This window comes from Rattus norvegicus, chromosome 2 (assembly GCF_036323735.1).
Source record: "Rattus norvegicus strain BN/NHsdMcwi chromosome 2, GRCr8, whole genome shotgun sequence".
NCBI classification, from domain to species: Eukaryota; Metazoa; Chordata; class Mammalia; order Rodentia; family Muridae; genus Rattus; species Rattus norvegicus.
Window position 1 is genome coordinate 196,984,021 of NC_086020.1, and position 20,069 is coordinate 197,004,089.

General features: G+C 37.5%; 1 protein-coding gene across 3 annotated transcripts in view; it reads left to right on the forward strand.

Annotated features, from left to right (window-relative positions):
* Lrif1 (ligand dependent nuclear receptor interacting factor 1) overlaps positions 1-20,069 on the forward strand; it is a 91,108-nt gene that overhangs the window by 64,415 nt on the left and 6,624 nt on the right. Inside the window, exon 1 of one of the 3 annotated variants that reach the window (XM_039102422.2) lies at positions 10,389-11,892. The exons of 1 other annotated variant lie outside the window; for it this stretch is intronic. In XM_039102422.2, the coding sequence (XP_038958350.1) occupies positions 11,831-11,892 (62 nt within the window). In that variant the 5' untranslated portion in view covers positions 10,389-11,830. Of the gene's footprint in view, positions 1-10,388; positions 11,893-20,069 lie in introns of those variants that run through there. One more of the 3 variants, NM_001127485.1, reaches the window with a different exon arrangement.

The following is a 20,069-nucleotide window of genomic DNA, read 5'->3' on the forward strand; positions in this document are numbered from 1 at the left end:
GTCATTGTTTTTGATAGCTGAGTAATATTCCATTGTGTAGATGTACCACGTTTTCTGTATCCATTCCTCTGTTGAAGGGCATCTGAGTTCTTTCCAGCTTCTGGCTATTATAAATAAGGCTGCTATAAACATAGTGGAGCACGTGTCTTTGTTATATGTTGGGGCATCTTTTGGGTATATGCCCAAGAGAGGTGTAGCTGGGTCCTCAGGTAGTTCAATGTCCAATTTTCTGAGGAACCTCCAGACTGATTTCCAGAATGGTTGTACCAGTCTGCAATCCCACCAACAATGGAGGAGTGTTCCTCTTTCTCCACATCCTCGCCAGCATCAGCTGTCCCCTGAGTTTTTGATCTTAGCCATTCTCACTGATATGAGGTGAAATCTCAGGGTAGTTTTGATTTGCATTTCCCCTATGACTAAAGATGTTGAACATTTCTTTAGGTGTTTCTCAGCCATTCAGCATTCCTCAGCTCTGAATTCTTTGTTTAGCTCTGAACTCCATTTTCAATAGGGTTATTTAACTCCCTGCAGTTTAACTTCTTGAGTTCTTTGTATATTTTGGATATAAGCCCTCTATCTGTTGTAGGATTGGTAAAGATCTTTTCCCAATCTGTTAGTTGCCATTTTGTCCAAACCACAGTGGCCTTTGCCTTACAGAACCTTTGCAGTTTTATGAGATCCCATTTGTCGATTCTTGACCTTAGAACATAAGGAATTGGTGTTTTGTTCAGGAAATTTTCTCCACTGCCGATGTGTTCGAGATGCTTCCCCACTTTTTCTTCCATTAGTTTGAGTATATCTGGTTTGATGTGGAGGTCCTTGATCCACTTGGACTTAAGCTTTGTACAGGGTGATAAGCATGGATCAATCTGCATTCTTCTACATGTTGACCTCCAGTTGAACCAGCACCATTTGCTGAAAATGCTATCTTTTTTCCATTGAATGGTTTTGGCTCCTTTGTCAAAAATCAAGTGCCCATAGGTGTGTGGGTTCATTTCTGGGGCTTCAATTCTGTTCCATTGGTCTATTTGTCTTTCTCTGTGTCAATACCATGCAGTTTTTATCACTATTGCTCTGTAATATTGCTTGAGTTCAGGGATAGTGATTCCCCCTGAAGTCCCTTTATTGTTGAGAATAGTTTTAGCTGTCCTGGGTTTTTGTTATTCCAGATGAATTTGCAAATTGTTCTGTCTAACTCTTTGAAAAATTGGATTGGTATTTTGATGGGGATTGCATTGAATCTGTAGATCGCTTTTGGTAAAAGGGCAATTTTTACTATATTAATCCTGCCAATCCATGAGCATGGGAGATCTTTCCATCTTCTGAGGTCTTCTTCAATTTCTTTCTTCAGAGGCTTAAAGTTCTTATTGTACAGATCTTTTACTTCCTTGGTTAAAGTCACACCACGGTACTTTATATTATTTGGGACTATTATGAAAGTTGTCATTTCCCTACTTTCTTTCTCGGCTTGTTTCTCTTTTGTGTAGAGAAAGGCTACTGATTTGTTTGAGTTAATTTTATACCCAGCCATTTTGTTGAAGTTGTTTATCAGCTTTAGTAGTTCTCTGGTGGAACTTTTGGGATCACTTAAATATACTATCATATCATTTGCAAATAGTGGTATTTTGACTTCTCCTTTTCCAATCTGTATGCCCTTGATCTCCTTTTGTTGTCTGATTGCTCTGGCTAGAACTTCAAGAATGATATTGAATAAGTAGGGAGAGAGTGGGCAGCCTTGTCTAGTTCCTGATTTTAGGGGGATTGCTTCAAGTTTCTCTCCATTTAGTTTAATGTTAGCGACTGGTTTGCTGTATATGGATTTTACTATGTTAAGGTATGGGCCTTGAATTCCTATTCTTTCCAGGACTTTCATCATGAAGGGGTGTTGAATTTTGTCAAATGCTTTCTCAGCATCTAATGAAATGATCATGTGGTTTTGTTCTTTCAGTTTGTTTATATAATGGATCACATTGATGGTTTTCCACATATTAAACCATCCCTGCATGCCTGGGATGAAGCCTACTTGATCACGATGGATGATTGTTTTGATGTGCTCTTGGATTCGGTTTGCCAGAATTTTATTGAGTATTTTTGCGTCGATATTCATAAGGGAAATTGGTCTGAAGTTCTCTTTCGTTCTTGGGTTTTGTGTGGTTTAGGTATAAGAGTAATTGTGGCTTCATAGAAGGAATTCGGTAGGGCTCCATCTGTTCAAACTTTGTGGAATAGTTTGGATAGTATTGGTATGAGGTCTTCTACGAAGGTCTGATAGAATTCTGCACTAAACCCGTCTGGACCTGGGCTCTTTTTAGTTGGGAGACCTTTAATGACTGCTTCTATTTCGTGAGGAGTTATGGGGTTGTTTAACTGGTTTATCTGTTCCTGATTTAACTTCGGTACCTGGTATCTGTCTAGGAAATTGTCCATTTCCTGCAGATTTTCAAGTTTGGTCAATATAGGCTTTTGTAGTAGGATCTGATGATATTTTGAATTTCCTCTGATTCTGTAGTTATGTCTCCCTTTTCATTTCTGATTTTGTTAATTTGGACACACTCTCTGTGTCCTCTCGTTAGTCTGGCTAAGGGTTTATATATCTTGTTGATTTTCTCAAAGAACCAACATTTGGTTCTGTTGATTCTTTCTATGGTCCTTTTTGTTTCTACTTGGTTGATTTCAGCTCTGAGTTTGATTATTATCTGCGTTCTACTCCTCCTGCGTGTATTTGCTCCTTTTTGTTCTAGAACTTTTAGATTTGCTGTCAAGCTGGTGACATATGCTCTCTCCTGTTTCTTTCTGCAGGCACTCAGAGCTATGAGTTTTCCTCTTAGCACATCTTTCATTGTGTCCCATAAGTTTGGGTATGTTGTACCTTCATTTTCATTAAATTCTAAGAAGTCTTTAATTTCTTTCTTTATTTCTTCCTTGACCAAGTTATCGTTGAGTAGAGCATTGTTCAACTTCCATGTATATGTGGGCGTTCTTCCCTTATTGTTATTGAAGACCAGTTTTAGGCCGTGGTGGTCTGATAGGACACATGGGATTATTTCTATCTTTCTGTATCTGTTGAGGCCTGTTTTTTGACCAATTATATGGTCAATTTTGGAGAAAGTACCATGAGGTGCTGAGAAGAATGTATATCCTTTTGCTTTAGGATAGAATCTTCTATAAATATCTGTTAAGTCCATTTGGTTCATGATTTCTCTTAGTCTGTCTACATCTCTGTTTAATTTCTGTTTCCATGACCTGTTCATTGGTGAGAGTGGGGTGTTGAAATCTCCTACTATTATTGTGTGAGGTGCAATGTGTGTTTTGAGCTTTAGTAAGGTTTCTTTTACGTATGTAGGTGCCCTTGTATTTGGAGCATAGATATTTAGGATTGAGAGTTCATCTTAGTGGATTTTTTCCATTGATGAATATGAAGTGTCCTTCCTTATCTTTTTTGTTGACTTTTAGTTGAAAATTGATTTTATTCGATATTAGAATGGCTACTCCAGCTTGCTTCTTCTGACCATTTGCTTGGAAAGTTGTTTTCCAGCCTTTCACTCTGAGGTAGTATCTGTCTTCGTCTCTGAGGTGTGTTTCCTGTAAGCAGCAGAATGCAGGGTCCTCACTGCGTATCCAGTTTGTTAATCTATGTCTTTTTATTGGGGAGTTGAGACCATTGATGTTGAGAGATATTAAGGAATAGTGATTATTGCTCCTGTTATATTCACATTTGGATGTAAGGTTATGTTTGTGTGCTTTTCTTCTCTTTGTTTTGTTGCCAAGATGATTAGTTTCTTGCTTCTTCTAGGGTATAGCTTGCCTCCTTATGTTGGGCTTTACCCTTTATTATCCTTTGTAGTGCTGGATTTGTAGAAAGATATTGTGTAAATTTGGTTTTGTCATGGAATATCTTGGTTTCTCCATCTGTGTTAATTGAGAGTTTTGCAGGATACAGTAACCTGGGCGGGCATTTGTGTTCTCTTAGGGTCTGTATGACATCTGTCCAGGATCTTCTGGCTTTCATAGTCTCTGGTGAGAAGTCTGGTGTGATTCTGATAGGTCTGCCTTTATAGGTTACTTGACCTTTTTCCCTTACTGCTTTTAATATTCTTTCTTTATTTTGTATATTTGGTGTTTTGACTATTATGTGATGGGAGGAGTTTCTTTTCTGGTCCAATCTATTTGGAGTACTGTAGGCTTCTTGTATGCTTATGGGCATCTCTTTCTTTAGGTTAGGGAAGTTTTCTTCTATGATTTTGTTGAAGATATTTACTGGTCCTTTGAGCTGGGAGTCTTCACTCTCTTCTATACCTATTATCCTTAGGTTTGATCTTCTCATTGAGTCCTGGATTTCCTGTATGTTTTGGACCAGTAGCTTTTTCTGTTTTACATTATCTTTGACAGTTGTGTTGATGATTTCTATGGAATCTTCTGCTCCTAAGATTCTCTCTTCTATCTCTTGTATTCTGTTGGTGATGCTTGTATCTACAACTCCTTGTTTCTTCCTTTGGTTTTCTATATCCAGGGTTGTTTCCCTGTGTTCTTCCTTGATTGCTTCTATTTCCATTTTTAATTCCTTCAACTGTTTGATTGTGCTTTCCTGGAATTCTTTCAGGGATTTTTGTGGTTCCTCTCTATAGGCTTCTACTTGTTTATTTATGTTTTCTTGCATTTCTCTAAGGGAGTTCTTCATGTCTTTCTTGAAGTCCTCCAGCATCATGATCAAATATGATTTTAAATCTAGATCTTGCTTCTCTGGTGTGTTTGGATATTCAGTGTTTGCTTTGGTGGGAGTATTGAGCTCCGATGATGCCATGTAGTCTTGGTTTCTGTTGCTTGGGTTCCTGTACTTTCCTCTCGCCATCAGATTATCTCTGGTGTTACTTTGTTCTTCTATTTCTGACAGTGGCTAGACTGTCCTATAAGCCTGTGTGTCAGTAGTGCTGTAGACATGTTTTCTTGTTTTCTTTCAGCCAGTTATAAGAACAGAGTGTTCTGCTTTTGGGCGTGTAGTTTTTCCTATCTGCAGCTCTTCAGCTGTTCCTGTGGGCCTGTGTCCTGAGTTCAAGCAGAAAAGTTGGTCTTGCCTGTGGTCCCGAGGCTCAAGTTTGCTCCTGGGGTGTTGCTTATGAGCTCTCTGTGAGGGAGCAACCAGGAGGACCTGCGCTGCCCTTTCCGGGAGCCCTCGTGCACCAGGGTCCCAGATGGTGTTTTCCTCTGGAGTCAGAAATGTGGGCAGACTATAGTCTCTTCTGGCTTCCCAGGCCTGTCTGCATCTCTGAAGGTTTAGCTCTCCCTCCCACGGGATTTGGGTTCAGAAAACTGTTGATCCGGTCCCTTCAGGTTCTGGCGGTGTCTCTGGCGCAGGGGACATCCAGCTCCAGTGCCCCTATCTACTGGTTCCCAGAGGCTGTATACAGTTTCCTCTTGGTCCAGGGATGTGGGAGGGGTAGGCAGTATTGGTGGTCTCTTCTCCTCTGCAGTCTCAGGAGTGCCCACCTGTCCAGGCAGTGAGCTCTCTCTCCCACGGGGTATGGGTGTCAACTTATTTTTAAGTATTAATTTTTTAGCCTGCTTCTTTATTTAAAACAGGTATCAGCTATAGAATTTTCCTGATGGAGTTTTAGGATCATTTTTATATGTAATCTTATCTTCTTCAAACACAGGCATTTTGAATTCTTCCTTTCCTATCTGTATCCTCTTAATAACCCTTAGTATAGGACCAAGTACTATACACATCCAGTAGGTATGAAGACATTAGAAGATGGTGCCTTGTTCTTCATTTTATTAGAAATGCTTTGTGTTGCTCTCCATTTATGTTAATGTTGGCTGGGGGCTTGATGTAAATGAACAATATTATGTTGAGGTATGTTCCTTGTATCCTTAGTTTTTCCAGGAATTTTATCATGAAGGGGTATCAATTATTGTCAAAGACTGCCTTTCGGTCTGTTTATATGGTGGATTACATTGTGTATGTCGAACCATTCCATCCTCTCTGGGATGAAGCCTACTTGATCTTGGTAGATGATCTTTTTTTTATTCTTGTATTTGGATTGCAAATGTTATATTGGGAACTTTTGCCTATGTTCATAATGTAAATTGGCTCTTTGATGAGTCCTTATGAGGTTTAGGTACCAGGGTAACTGTGGTCTCCTAAGGACTATGCAATGTACCTTATGTTTCTATTTTACAGAATAATCGGGGAGTGTTAGTTTTAGTTATTCTCTAAAACTATGGTAGACATATACAGCAGAGGACTGCCAGATCGGGCAGAGAAGATTCACCAAACCCTCAAGAGACTGGAGTCCCCAGGGAGTTTAGAGGTCTACTGGGCGGGGGGGGGGGCATCCTCATGGATACAGGGGTCTGGGGAAGAGTTATGGGATGGGGAACAGTCAGAGGGTGTATTTGGAGGGGAAGAAAATCTGGAGTGTAAAAGAAAAGAGAGAGAGAGAGAGAGAGAGAGAGAGAGAGAGAGAGAGAGAGAGAAATATGGTAGAATGCTGCTCTGTATCCATGCACCTTTTTTAAGTTGGGAGATTTTTAATTACTTAATTTGGCTAAGAGTTTGTCAATCTCATTGGTTTTTGTCAAAAATATCAATGTTTTATTCAATTGATTCTTTGTAGTTTTGTTTGTTTTTGTGTGCCTAGTTTATAGTTTACTGATTTCCAACACAAATTTAATTATTTCTTGCTAGCTATTCCTCTTGGATGTAATTTCTTTCTTCCTTTCTGCTTTTCTTCTATTCTTTTTTGCTTGTTTCTCTGGTAAGTTGGTTTTTGTGGGGCTTTTTTGTTTTATTTTGTTTTGTTTTGCTTTATTTTTGCTCTTGTTGTTCTGACACTTTCAGGTATGCTGTTAATTTACTTATTTGAGCTCTCTCCAGAGTTTTTGTTTTGTTTTATGAAGGCACTTGTGCTTTTAGAACCACCTTCATTGTGTCCCGTAGGCTTGTGTATGTTGTGTTTTCATTTTCCTTCAGTTCTAATGTGTTTTAAATTTCTTACCTTCTATTAATCTTTTCTTAATTCAGTAGTGATTTTTCTGTTTCTATGGTTTTTCATTTATTGTAATTTAATTTAACTTGTGGCCAGATAGGATGCCGGTGGACATTTCAATCTTATATCTGTTTAGACTTGAATTGTGTCCAAGTATGTGTTTAAATTTCACAGAAAGTTCCCTGAAATACTAAGAAGAAGGTATCTTTGTGTTTAGGTGAAATGTTCTATAAATATTTATTGGGCCCATTTGATTAATGATCTCATTTAGCTTCAGCATTTTTTTGTTTAGTTTTTGTCTGAATGACCTGCCTATTGGGGTAAACGCATTATTTAAATCATCCCTGTCATTATGTAAGGACCAGTAAATGATTTTATTTATAGTGGTGTTTTTCTTATAGACTCTGGTGCTCTTGTGTTTGGTGCATAATTGTTCAGAATTGCAATATCTTCTTGGTGGATTTTTTCTTTCATGAATATGTAGTCTCTTTCCCTATGTCTTCTGATTAGTTTTGGTTTAAAGTCTATTGGGTAAAGTATTAAATGGTTACATCAGCTTGCTTCTTGGGTCTCTTTGCTTAGAATATCCTTTTCCATCTATCCTCGATGTTAAGGTATGATTCTTGGATACAAAAGTATGTATGCTATATTCAAATATAATCCATCATTCTGTCTTATTTCACTGTTTTTCAATGATTTCTGCTATCTTAGATGACACAAAAATGGAAAATTAAGTAAAAATGTTTAATTTCTTTTCTTTTTATTTTCTTTTTTAATTCAATTTATTTTATTTACAGACCAGTCATTGCTATCCTCAGTTCCCCCTCCCACAGATTTTCATCCCATTCCTCCTTCCCCTTGCCTCCTACAGGGTGTTCTTCCCTCACCCACCAGGCCTCCTCCTTCCTTAGCTCCTCAGAGCTTTTCAGGATTAAGTACCACTTCTCCAGCTAAGGCCAGACCAGGTAGACCTCTGCTACATATGTGCCAGGGGCCTCGGATCAGCCCATGTATGCTCTGGTTGGTCGCTCAGTCTCTGGGAGCTCCCTTGTGTCTGGGTTAGTTGAGACTACTGGTCTTCCCATGTGGTCATTCTCCCTTTCCACTTCTTCAGTCCTTTTCTTATTTCAACCGTATGAGTCTCTGACTTCAGTCCAATGGTTGCATATAAATATCTGCTTGTGTCTCAGTCAGTTGCTGGTAGGGCTTCTCTGAGGACAACCATGCTAGGTTTCTATCTGTAAGCACATCATAACATAGTAAGTGTCAGGCCTTGGTTTTCCCCACACACCTTCCTCTTAATGAGATGGATTCCAAGTTAGGTCAGTCATTGGACCTCTTTTACTTCAGTCTCTTCTACATTTTTGTTACTGCAGTTCTTTTAGACAGGAATGATTCTGGATCAGGAATTTTGACTGAGTTTCTTAGTAACCCTGTCCCTCCACTTGAGACCTTGTCTATCTACTTGAAGTAGACTCTGAGTTTCCTTTCCCCAATGCTGGGCATTTTGGCTGAGGTAACCCTCAATGAGTCCTAAGAGTGTTTTACCTCCTGAGTCTCTGGTACTGGTACTCTCTAGAGGGTCCTCCACCTCCCACTCCCTGAGTCTGCTTATTTCCATTTATTCTCTTGGCTCTCTGGGCTTCTCTCCTGTCCTCTCACCCCTTATCTGATCCTGTTCGCCTTTCTCCCTCCTATCTCCCACCCATATCCTTCCCCTTCTAAGTGGGGTTGAAGCCTCCTCACTTAGGCATTTCTGCTTGTTACATTTTGGTCTGTAAGTTGTATCCTAGGTATTTTGTATTTTTAGCTACTCTCCCCTTATCACTGAGTACATACCTAATATATGTCATTTATGGCCTGAGTTACCTCACTCAGGATAATATTTTCTACTTATATCCATTTGCCTGAAAAATTCATGGTGTCCTTGATTTTAATAGCTGAATAGTATTCCATTGTGTAAACCACATTTTTTGTATCCATTCTTCAGTTGGCAGGCATCTGGATTGTTTCTGGCTTCTGGCTGTTTTTGAACATATTTCATTTGAAGATGATTTTTTAAAACACTCAGTTGATCTCAACAATGCACATTAAAACCCAGATGCATACAAATCTGATAAGAATTACTGAATATTTATCTGTGAATTAGGAGTGAGATATATAGAATTTTTAGACAACCTAAATTTAGAAGCTAGCCTCACCAATCACCAACTCTGTGACTTCTAGAGAGTAATTTGCCCTTTATATGGCTAGTTTTTTGAATTTCTGTATAATGATTTTGCTAGTTTTTTACAGCAAATGAGAGTGTCTGTTTATAAAGCACATATCAGCACCTACAATATGTTATTATGTCTGCATTTTGTAGAGTAATAATAGGTAAGAAGTACTAATTAAAATCATAGGCAAGGATATAATCAGCTGGAGAGAAACAGTTTGAGAAAATAAGAGGAACAAGGAATGAGAACTCATTTGTTTAATCAACAGAAATGGACCCTTATAGCATACCAAGTAGATCAAAAATGAGGAAGAAATACACAGTAAAGTATATTGCTGTTTCTTCAAGAGTGAGAGAATAGTGGTGTTGCTGACTAAAGACTTTAAGTGTGAGCTAAACTGCATTAATTGTAATAGACAACTGCATCAGTTGTTTAATGAGCATGTAGGATGCTGTGATCCAATGCCCAGAATTTTCTTCTGATGTGGCCATGGTCTTATTATTATAGCACTTGGACTCTTGCCAGTAGACATGCCTCAGATATCAACCTCTTTCCATAATTGCCTTGACTACAGAATTCTTTCTTCAACATGGGGATGAAATTTTTCTTTTGGTCACAGCATGGATGCAGTGGCTGATTATCATTAAGCATGAACCATCATGTTTTCTTTCCTTACAGGAAAAACTTTGAAGGCTATTGCAGAATTGGACTGAGGCAGAGAAAATTTTTGTTGAAATGTAGTATCTCAGGCTAACTTCTCTATCTACCAAATATTCTCCCTGCCCTTTCCCAACATCTGAGTACCACGACCTTTGACAATTAGTCTTGAAGCCTTAGTCCTGATGATTAAGAAAAGCCAGACTGGAAAATATAATCAATGAATGGCAATTGATAAGATAGCAAACCAACTGCCCCCCAAAACACACACACACACACACACACACACACACACAATTTACACACACACACACACACACACACACACACACACACACACACTTAAACAGGGTCTCATTGTATAACCCTGGCTAACCTAGAACTCACTATGGAGACTAGGCTGGCCTCTTATTCAGAGACCCACCTATCTCTTCCTGAGTTCTGAAATAAAAGGCACCCATCACAACATGTGGCAAAAGGCATTTGTTTTTCTCTAGTTTAGTTTTGTTTAGTTTTTTTTTTTCCTAGTAACTTTGGTTTCATAGACAAAAGATGCCAGGAAGCTTGAAAGCATTAAGGTCTGCCTATCTTCCCTGATGCCTTTAGTATGGGAGGGTCGGGGTGAAAGGGTACTTTATTGAAAAATAAATTCAGAAATAGGAACATGTCACTTTCTCTTAACATATCAAGACCCGAAGTTCTTAAAAAATCTTTTCTGTTCAGCAGTTAGGGGAATGAGGAAACCTTTTCTAATTCCTTTATTGTGAGACAAGTTTCATGTAGTACTACTTGTTGTGTAACCAAAGGTGACCTTAAAGTTCCCATCCTCCTGCTTGTATTTTCCAAGTGCTAAGATTACATTTGTGTGTCACTAAGACTGGTAAGTAATTCCATTTTTAAATAACCATGTAAACCTTCAAATTGTCTACCTTATCAGTGGCCTGGATTTAAACAGTGGAGCATACAAGAATATTTCATAATATTCCACACCTAATTAAACTACAATTCCTTCTACCCATTAAACAGTATGATCCCAATTCTCAAATAGTCACTTTGGAATAACTGCAGGAATCTAGAGAATTCAGAGCTGGTCTCTGGAAATTTAAAAAAGAGTTTCAAAACGTTTATACAGGGGATTTAATGCTCAGAGACTCAAGAAATTGAATACATGACAATAAGATACAATTTAACTGAGGTATGAGTGTGGGAATGGAGAAAATGGTTAATCGTTAAGGTAGAGGCAAAACTAAAGGAACTAAAAAGCAAAAGACTAAGAGTTCTAGCCAGGAAATGGATATAAAGGTTCTCAACAATTTATGGCAACTACTAAATGCCTGCCCATGTCTACTGAATCAAACTGCTAAGGAAGACATTATTACATTGGCTTGCAAAAGCATTTCTACAAGTGCAGACAATTAAAGCCTGACACCGGAAATATTTCATTTCGTGTAGGCAGTGAAAGAAGTTTCTCTTTTGATTCCTCCTTTGATCCGGAAGAAGACACATCAACCTTCGTTGTCAATTGGACTACGTCATAAGGGCGGGGCCACAGCGATCCATTCGCCTCGGTCCCGGTTTGTGACGCAGTACCTAAGTGCATAGGCTTGCTGGCTCTAGGGGCTCATTTTAGTGGGCGCGGTCTCTGACCAGGCCCTGTTCAGGGCGGGTCCATCGATGCCACGCCCCCACGTCCGCTCTGACTGGCTGTGATCGGTCACGTAGCCAGAGACTTGGCCGGAAAACAGTGAGCTTTCCTGAGGTGGGAGGGTATGGTCGCGGTCTTGCGTCTTCCGGCTTCTACAGCCACTTCCCACGGAAGCCGGGGGAGCCACCCTCTTGTCTATCTTCGGCCATACACTTGTGTTCGCTCCCGTCAGTGCCTGCGGCTCCACACTCGCGCTCTGATTCGCGCCTACTTGGGGACCCTGTCCCCACGCTACTCACTACCCTGTCCCCTCCCACCCATCTAAAATGTCTAATAGACTCCAGACCGTCTTTCTGAAAACCGCAGAAGAAAAGTCAGGCTCGCACTGGTAAGTACCAGTTCCCAGCCCTTCACGCGCCCGCCCACGCCCTGTGACTTAGGTTGTCAAGGCCGAGTCAGCTGTTGTCCAGCCGCGCAGCAGGACCTTGCGGCCGGGCCGTCGGATCTCAGCAGCCTCACAGCACAAATCCCACCCAACCCCGCGCGCTCCAAAGCCCCTGGCTCTCTGCCCTCCCCAAATGTAAAACAATCCTCGGTTACGACGCAGTTCGCTTCTTCTGGATTCAGGCGTGCCCGACGCCTTCCGCTCGAATTTCATAGGTGGACCAAGTAGACACCCACGGAAAAAACCAACATGGCGATGCTCCAAGATCTCAAACACGCCCATAAAACCTATGGTGGATTGTAATGCAGGTGCAGTCCCGGGGCGCTGGCCCTTCACCTGAAAATAGTCGCATTTTAATGTACTTGGAAAATGTGTTCTAGAACAAGGGACTTTAGTATTTGAAATTTTCAAATAAGGCAGAGAAAAGTAAAAACTTGAAATGTGAAGTCAGTTTTTCTAGGTAGCCCATTTGAAATGTGTCTAAAGGGAGTGCTTCTCCTTGGTTGTCTCTACGAAGAAACAGTTGAAACACTGTATGGCTCTGGCTGGGTAGGAAACTCATATATAGCCAAGGCTGTCCACAATCCAGCCTCAGTTTACCTAGTATTAGGCTTATGAAGGGCTGTGACAGTCTTCTTTGGTTAGAAAATGTTTCACCAGTAACATTTTTCTTTTAATTTTGTGTTAATCCAGATGAAATAAAAGCAAGAACCACAAAATATTCATTAAGGAACAATGTTTTAATTTATGCTTCCCAAAGTTAATGAGTATATTTGTTCAGAAGCAAAGATATGAAAACTAAGCAAAACTAATGAAAGGGAATTATGGTTGAAACAAGAAAATCTACCTGGTGTTTATTGCAACTTTGTTACTATACATGAGACTAATGCTTCATTTTTTGATAAAAAATAACGGTTCCTGGGACTATTTTAATAACAACCAGGAAAAGAAATAGTTTAAGAAAGGATTATTTAAATATTTGCTCCAAGTTTAAGAACGCGAATTTGTGTACTGATTTTAGCCCAGGTAAGTTTATTTTAGTTACAAATATATACAAACCATAATTGCAGTGAAAAAAAATGATTTTTTTTAAAAATACATTTTCCCTTAAAACCCTAGTCTAACAAAAACAAATGATCACCTGCATCAGCCTTCCAAGTAGCTGGATGTACAGGAAGTTGCTGCTGTGCGAGTACCAAAAAGAAAAAAAAAAAAAAAAAAAAAGAAAGAAAAGCAAACATCATTAACGGTAAATAGGGAGACAGCTCTTTGGTAGTATGTATTTTGTGAAGATTTAAAGATAGATTGAATCCTATCCAGAGAAGCGGAAGTAGAAGAAATGCTTTGTAGTAAATAATTTTGTATATTTATGATATATTATAGATGACATAACTTACAGATCGTATTCTATTCCAACCCTAGAAGTAACTAATGTATCACTTTAAGTGATACATTGAGGTTTTTTATTGTGCCCTTGGGTTCTCTTTTAAACACTTTCTAACAATTTTGACTAATTTAGAACTTTGAAAAATATTTTAAATTGAGCTATGTTTTGGGTACTTTCATAAGTAATTTGAACGTTATTGATTCATTAGTTTATGTTTGGTGACTTGTTATACTTTCATGCTTTTATTTTTTAAATTTTCTGGTATTATCATAACAAATTTGGAGCATTTAACACAAGATAGTTTCCTAGGATATTTGACACTTTGATTACTGCTTACATGTTTGATTATTCTTTGTTTTAATAACACCATGCCTACTGTTGAAATGTAATTATGTAAATAATTTATTTAATATCACTGTTTTGTTTTATTGGAAGTTTTTTTGTTTTCTATTTTAATCACTCATTTATTTTCTTTCTAAAAATGATAGGACTTCTTTTCTGTAAATATTTCAGCTTTCCTTGAATTCTTTTCTTTTTTTCAATTTTTTCTCCCCTCCCCCCCTCCTTGAATTCTTTTAAAGAAAAATCAGTATTGTGATAAAGAACGTTTATTATTTAATTTATATGGTTTAATCAGGCATAAAAATAGGAAACTCCGTTTTATAAGAGCAGTGCAAATATCTGTATATTTGTAGTGTTGTTCATTTAATGTATTAAGATTTGCATTGAATTCTTATTTATTCAGTGTGTACCACAGGCAGCATAATAGCTATATTAAGGTTGCTTCAGTCCACTAACCATTTCATCTATTGGAGATTGATTGCTCAGAAAATTTTTGAATAGAATTGACAAGATTATGTGTATAGTTTGAATAACTAATGACAGTGCTGATTTAGAATGAGGATTGTATTTCAGATAACTTGAGAAGTCTGAGGGGCTGTACAAGATAGCAGAGAATAGGGATTAGATTTAATAGCAATGGGATGAAAACTATGCATGCCTGATTGGGAAATTACCATTTGTTGGGAAGATGTTATGCCAGTTTTCTTGTCAATATTTGTGAATTAAATGAGACAAACCCAAATGTCCAGTTAAAATTATTGCTCTCAGCATGTGGCTTCGTTCGGGTGGGAAGAAAATGTTTCACTGCTAGTTGAAGTCTTTGGTTGTGAAATTTTATCTTTACAACTTCAGAGTAGATTAGGAGAGACATTGACACCATATAAGTTAACTGGACTCTGTCACTTATCTACTGCTTATGAAAGTGAATTGTTGAACTTTGCTTTGTGTATAAAGTATGAGTAAGACTCCTTAAGCAAAGCATGTAAATTCTGTATAAGTCATTAAAACTATCTTAAACCCTTGTATTTTTTTTCAGCTAAAATGTTAATGACAGTGGAGGTCTATCTTGTTTGGCTTATAGAATTAGAATTAATAGTGATATTATTATATAAATAATATATAGAATTTATTATATGTATTATAACATATAACTTCTTATGTATTTTTATAAACAGTAAGAAGGCAAAGTCTGGTCTCCTAGAAGATGAAAATACATTCTTTTCAAACCTATAAAATTTCATTAGCCTCCAACATGTTCATTATTTCATTTCTAATACATGAGTGATGAATATCCATATAGAATAGTAAAAAACAAAACAAGGAACCTCAGAAATTATCTAATTTTGTTAGCACATTTAGCAGGACTTTTAATTTTGAGATGGGCTGTGACTGCATTGATCAGGCTCCACTAGTGATCTCCCACTCCTACTTGAGTTTCTCAGTACTTGGAAGTATACATATATGCCACTGTGGTTAAGTAGGTTTTCCAAAATTTGTTAGCCAGTATGTGTAAGATCCAGAATTAAAAGCCTGAGATCTTTATAATGTATTTCCTCTTTCTCTTTTTAAGACTTAAAATTTAGTTTTTACATTTTCATTTTCAGTTCAAATAGTTTAGTATGATTAGTGTAATAATTATTCTAAGTGGCCAAACTGGCTAATAATTCTAAGTGACTTATTCTTAGAGTACAGAATGTTATATCTAAGAAAATAGAATATCTTGAGGAAAGTGGAGTCATTTAGTGATTTTTGGTTAAATTGTTAAGTGGAAGATTCCTCCTAAATCTGGAAAATATATATATTGATTGAAAGAGTATATATGAATTTTATTCTGACTTGTCACATTTCTCTTTAGAAGTTCACATTTCAGTTATAAGAACTCATTTAATTTTGTAGTAAATCAAATCCTATTTTAATAGCTTGTAGGAATCAATTCAACAAACATATTAATTTGCTCTAATAGACACAGAGGAGATATGAATAGAATAAGCTAGGCTTAAAGAATTTATATGAATCTCTAATAATATGTAGGCTTAGAAAAGTCACATTTGTTTTTCTATCTTTGGTGGGGACATAGAGATATAGATAGATAGATAGATAGATAGATAGATAGATAGATAGATAGATAGATAGATAGATAGATAGATGGATAGATACATACATACATACATACATACATACATACATACATAGAGATATAGGTAGATAGATACATAGATAGATAGAAATTAATTAATTATAGGGTATATAGTATATTTTTGTCAAGCAAAAATAGGGAAACCTTTTAACTTATATCATATGAAGTAGTAAAAGTCTGTTATTTATTCAGTTATATCTTAAAATATTGCTCTTACACAGATAATTATAAAAAACAGGTTATTGTGTTGAATCTTCTAGTTAGGGAGATTTTTCTAATAAACAAAATATTTTTATTAAAGATGACTAAACAAAAGTATTGAACCGAGTTTCTTAGATTGGCAATTAGAATGATCTGCATTGTTTTTTATGTAATATTTTTGAGAGTATACTCTTCTTGGTATTTGAAAAAGAATTGCAGAAATAGTGAGTTTCTCATCTTAAAGAATTTTAATGTTACTATGAAAAACAATATTTAATTCCTTTCTTTTTTATTGGATATATTTCTTTATTTACATTAAAAATGTGATTCCCTTTCCAGTTTCCTGTCCATAAGCTCCCTATCCTCCCCCTCCCACATAAGGTACCCCCCCATTACATCCCCTTACTGCCCCCCACCCCCAACATTCCCCTACACTGGGGGCCCAACCTTGGCAGGACCAAGAACTTCCCCTTCCACTGGTACACCAACAAGGCTATTCTCTGCTACATATGCAGTTGGAGCCCTGGGTCAGTCCATGTATAGTGTTTGGGTAGTGGTTTAGTCCATTGAAGCTCTGGTTGGTTGGCATTGTTGTTCTTATGGCGTTGCAAACCCCTCTTTCAATCCTTCTTCTAATTCCCCCAAAGGGGGTCCCGTTCTCAGTTCAGTGGTTTGCTGCTAGCATTCACCTGTGTATTTGACATGCTCTGGTTGTGTGTCTCAGGAGAGATCTATATCCAGTCCCATTCAGCATGTATTTTTTAGCTTCATCTATCTTATCTAGTTTTGGTGGCTGTATATATATATATGGGCCACATGTGCAGCAGGCTCTTGAATGGCCATTCCTTCAGTCTCTGCTCTAAACTTTGCCTCCCTATCCCCTCCTATGGATATTTTTGTTTCCCCTTTTAAGAAGGAGTGAAGCATCCACATTTGGGTCATCCTTCTTCTTGAGCTTCCTGTGGTCTGTGAATTGCATCTTCGGTAATTCGAGCTTTTGGGCTAATATCCACTTATGAATGAGTGCATACCATGTGTGTTTTTCTGTGATCGGATTACCTTACTCAGAGTGATGTTTTCTAGTTCATCCCATTTGCCTATGAATTCCATGAAGTCATTGTTTTTTATAGCTGAGTAGTAATCAATTGTGTAGATGTACCACGTTTTTTAATCCATTCCTCTGTTGAAGGGCATCTGGATTCTTTTCAGCTTCTGGCTATTAGAAATAAGGATACTATGAACATAGTGGATGGTGTGTCTTTGTTGTACATTGAAGCATCGTTTGGGTATATGCCTAGGAGAGGTATAGCTGGGTCCTCAGGTACTGAAATGTCCAATTTTCTGAGGAACCTCCAGACTCATTTCCAGAGTGGTTGTGCCCATTTGCAGTCACACCAACAATGGAGGAGTGTTCCTGTTTCTCCACATCCTCGCCAGCATGTGCTGTCATCTGAGTTTTTTATCTTAGCCGTTCTGACTGGTGTGAGGTGGAATCTAAGGGTTGTTTTGATTTTCATTTCCCTGATGACTAAGGATGTTGAACGTTTCTTTAGGTGCTTCTTGGCCTTTTGACATTCCTTAGCTTAGAATTTTTTGTTTAGCTCTGTACCCTATTTTTTTAATATGGTTATTTGGCTCTCTGGAGTCTTAACTTCTTGAGTTCTTTATATATATTTTGAATATTAGTCCTCTACCAGATGTGGAACTGGTAAGGATCTTTTCCCAATCTGGTGGCTGCCATTTTGTCCTAATGACAGCGTCCTTTGCCTTACAGAAGCTTTGCAGTTTTATGAGGTCCCATTTGTCGATTCTTGATCTTAGACCAAAAGCCATTGGTACTTTGTTCAGGAAATTTTCTACAGTGCCCATGTGTTTGAGACTCTTCCCTACTTTTGCGTGTATCTGGTTAATGTGGAGGTCCTGGATCTACTTGGACTTAGGCTTCCTACAGGGTGATAAGAATGGATCGATTTGCATTCTTCTACATGCTGACCTCCAGTTGAATCAGCACCATTTGGTGAAAATGCTATCTTTTTTCCATTGGGTGGTTTTAGCTCCTTTGTCAAAGATCAAGTGACCGTATATGTGTGGGTTCATTTCTGGGTCTTCAGTTCTGTTCCACTGATCTATTTGCCTGTCTCTGTACCAATACCATGCAGTTTTTATCACTATTACTCTGTAATACTGCTTAGTCAGGGATGGTGATTTCCCCAGAAGTTCTTTTATTGTTGACTATAGTTTTCACTCTCCTTGGTTTTTATTATTCCAAATGATTAGCAAATTGCTTTCTATCTCTGAAAAGAACTGAGTAGGAACTTTGATGGGAATTGCATTGAATCTGTAGACTACTTTTAGCAAAATGGGCATTTTTACTATATTAATCCTGCCAATACATGAGCAGGGGAGATCTTTCCATCCTCTGAGATCTTCTTCAATTTCTTTCTTCAGAGACTTGAAGTTCTTGTCATACAGATTTTTCACTTGCTTGGTTAGAGTCACACATGTATTTTATGTTATTTGGGACTATTGTGAAGGGTGTCATTTCCCTATTTTTTTCTCAGCCTGTTTATGTTTATCCTTTGAGTAGAGGAAGGCTACTGATTTGTTTGAGTTAATTTTATACCCAGACACTTTGCTAAAGTTGTGTATCAGGTTTAGTAGTTCTCTGGTGGAACTTTTGGGGTCACTTAGGTATACCATCATATCATCTGCAAATAGCGATATTTTGACTTCTTCCTTTCCAATTTGTATCCCTTTCACCTACTTTCATTGTCTGATTGCTCTGGCTAGGACTTCGAGTACTATATTGAATAAGTAGGGAGAGAGTGATCACCTTTGCCTAGTCCCTGATTTTAGTGGGATTGCTTCAAAAATACTTAATAAAATTCTTGCAAACCAAATCCAAGAACACATCAAAACGATCATCCATCATGATCAAGTAGGCTTCATCCCAGGGATACAGGGATGGTTTAATATATGGAAATCCATCAACGTAATCCACTATGTAAACAAACTCAAAGGAAAAAAACACATGATCATCTCATTAGATGCTGAGAAAGCATTTGACAAAATTCAACACACCTTCATGATAAAAGTCCTGGAAAGAGTACTTAGTTAAATAATGTATATACGATAAATGAGTTTGTCTAATATAAGCAGAAGTTTTATATAGTGAAGTTGTAGATAGTGATCATAGAGATTTTGAGTATAGTTTTTTTGTTTTTGTTCTTGGCAATCTGGTGCTTATTAATTTAAAACTGAGTGCAAAGCAATATAAGAAAATCAACATTAGTATTTTATAGATATGTTAGTCTTCAGAAATTACAGTCATCAAAGCTAAACAGCAGAGCTAAAGAGTGGGATGAGATAAGAATGCTAGATACCACGTGGTGAGAACTAATCTAGATATTGAATGGTTCAGTGGTAAAGAAAACAAGATAGGGAAGACCTAATTTAAAAAAGCTCAAAACTTTATAGTATGGCTTTTATTCATTCATGGTATATTTCTTAGCTGTGTACCTTTTTATAAGCATGTATTTGTGGTGCTATAAATGAATTCAAAAATACTAAAAATAAGTCAAAGCTAATTGAATGATTAATCTATGTGAGCTAGAAATCAAGGCTGTTATATAATTGGAAAGTAGAGTATAGTACTAGTTTTAATAAAGATTAATTTTAACTTGTTGAATTTTAAATGCTGGTATTTAAATTAAATCATTTGTCAAAAGACCACTAATATAAAGTGAGGATTAAATGTGGAGGTTAGGAGTAAGACTATGTAACTAAAATGATCTTTATTGCAAAGCAAATAATTGAAAACTAGTTGAAGTCATGAAGCCAGTCTCTAAGGGGAAAATCTTGAAGGAGTAGGACAGGGTTAAAATGAACTGGGCAAGAGGTATATTTAGAAGAATTTAGATGAATATGTAAAATGCAGAAAAGTTAATACAGAGATGTTAAGAAAGTCAAGAGAAACACATTGGACTCAATAGAAAGCATGAAAGAAAGAACTTCATAAGGAACAGAAGGCAGGTGTAGTATAACTCACCCCAT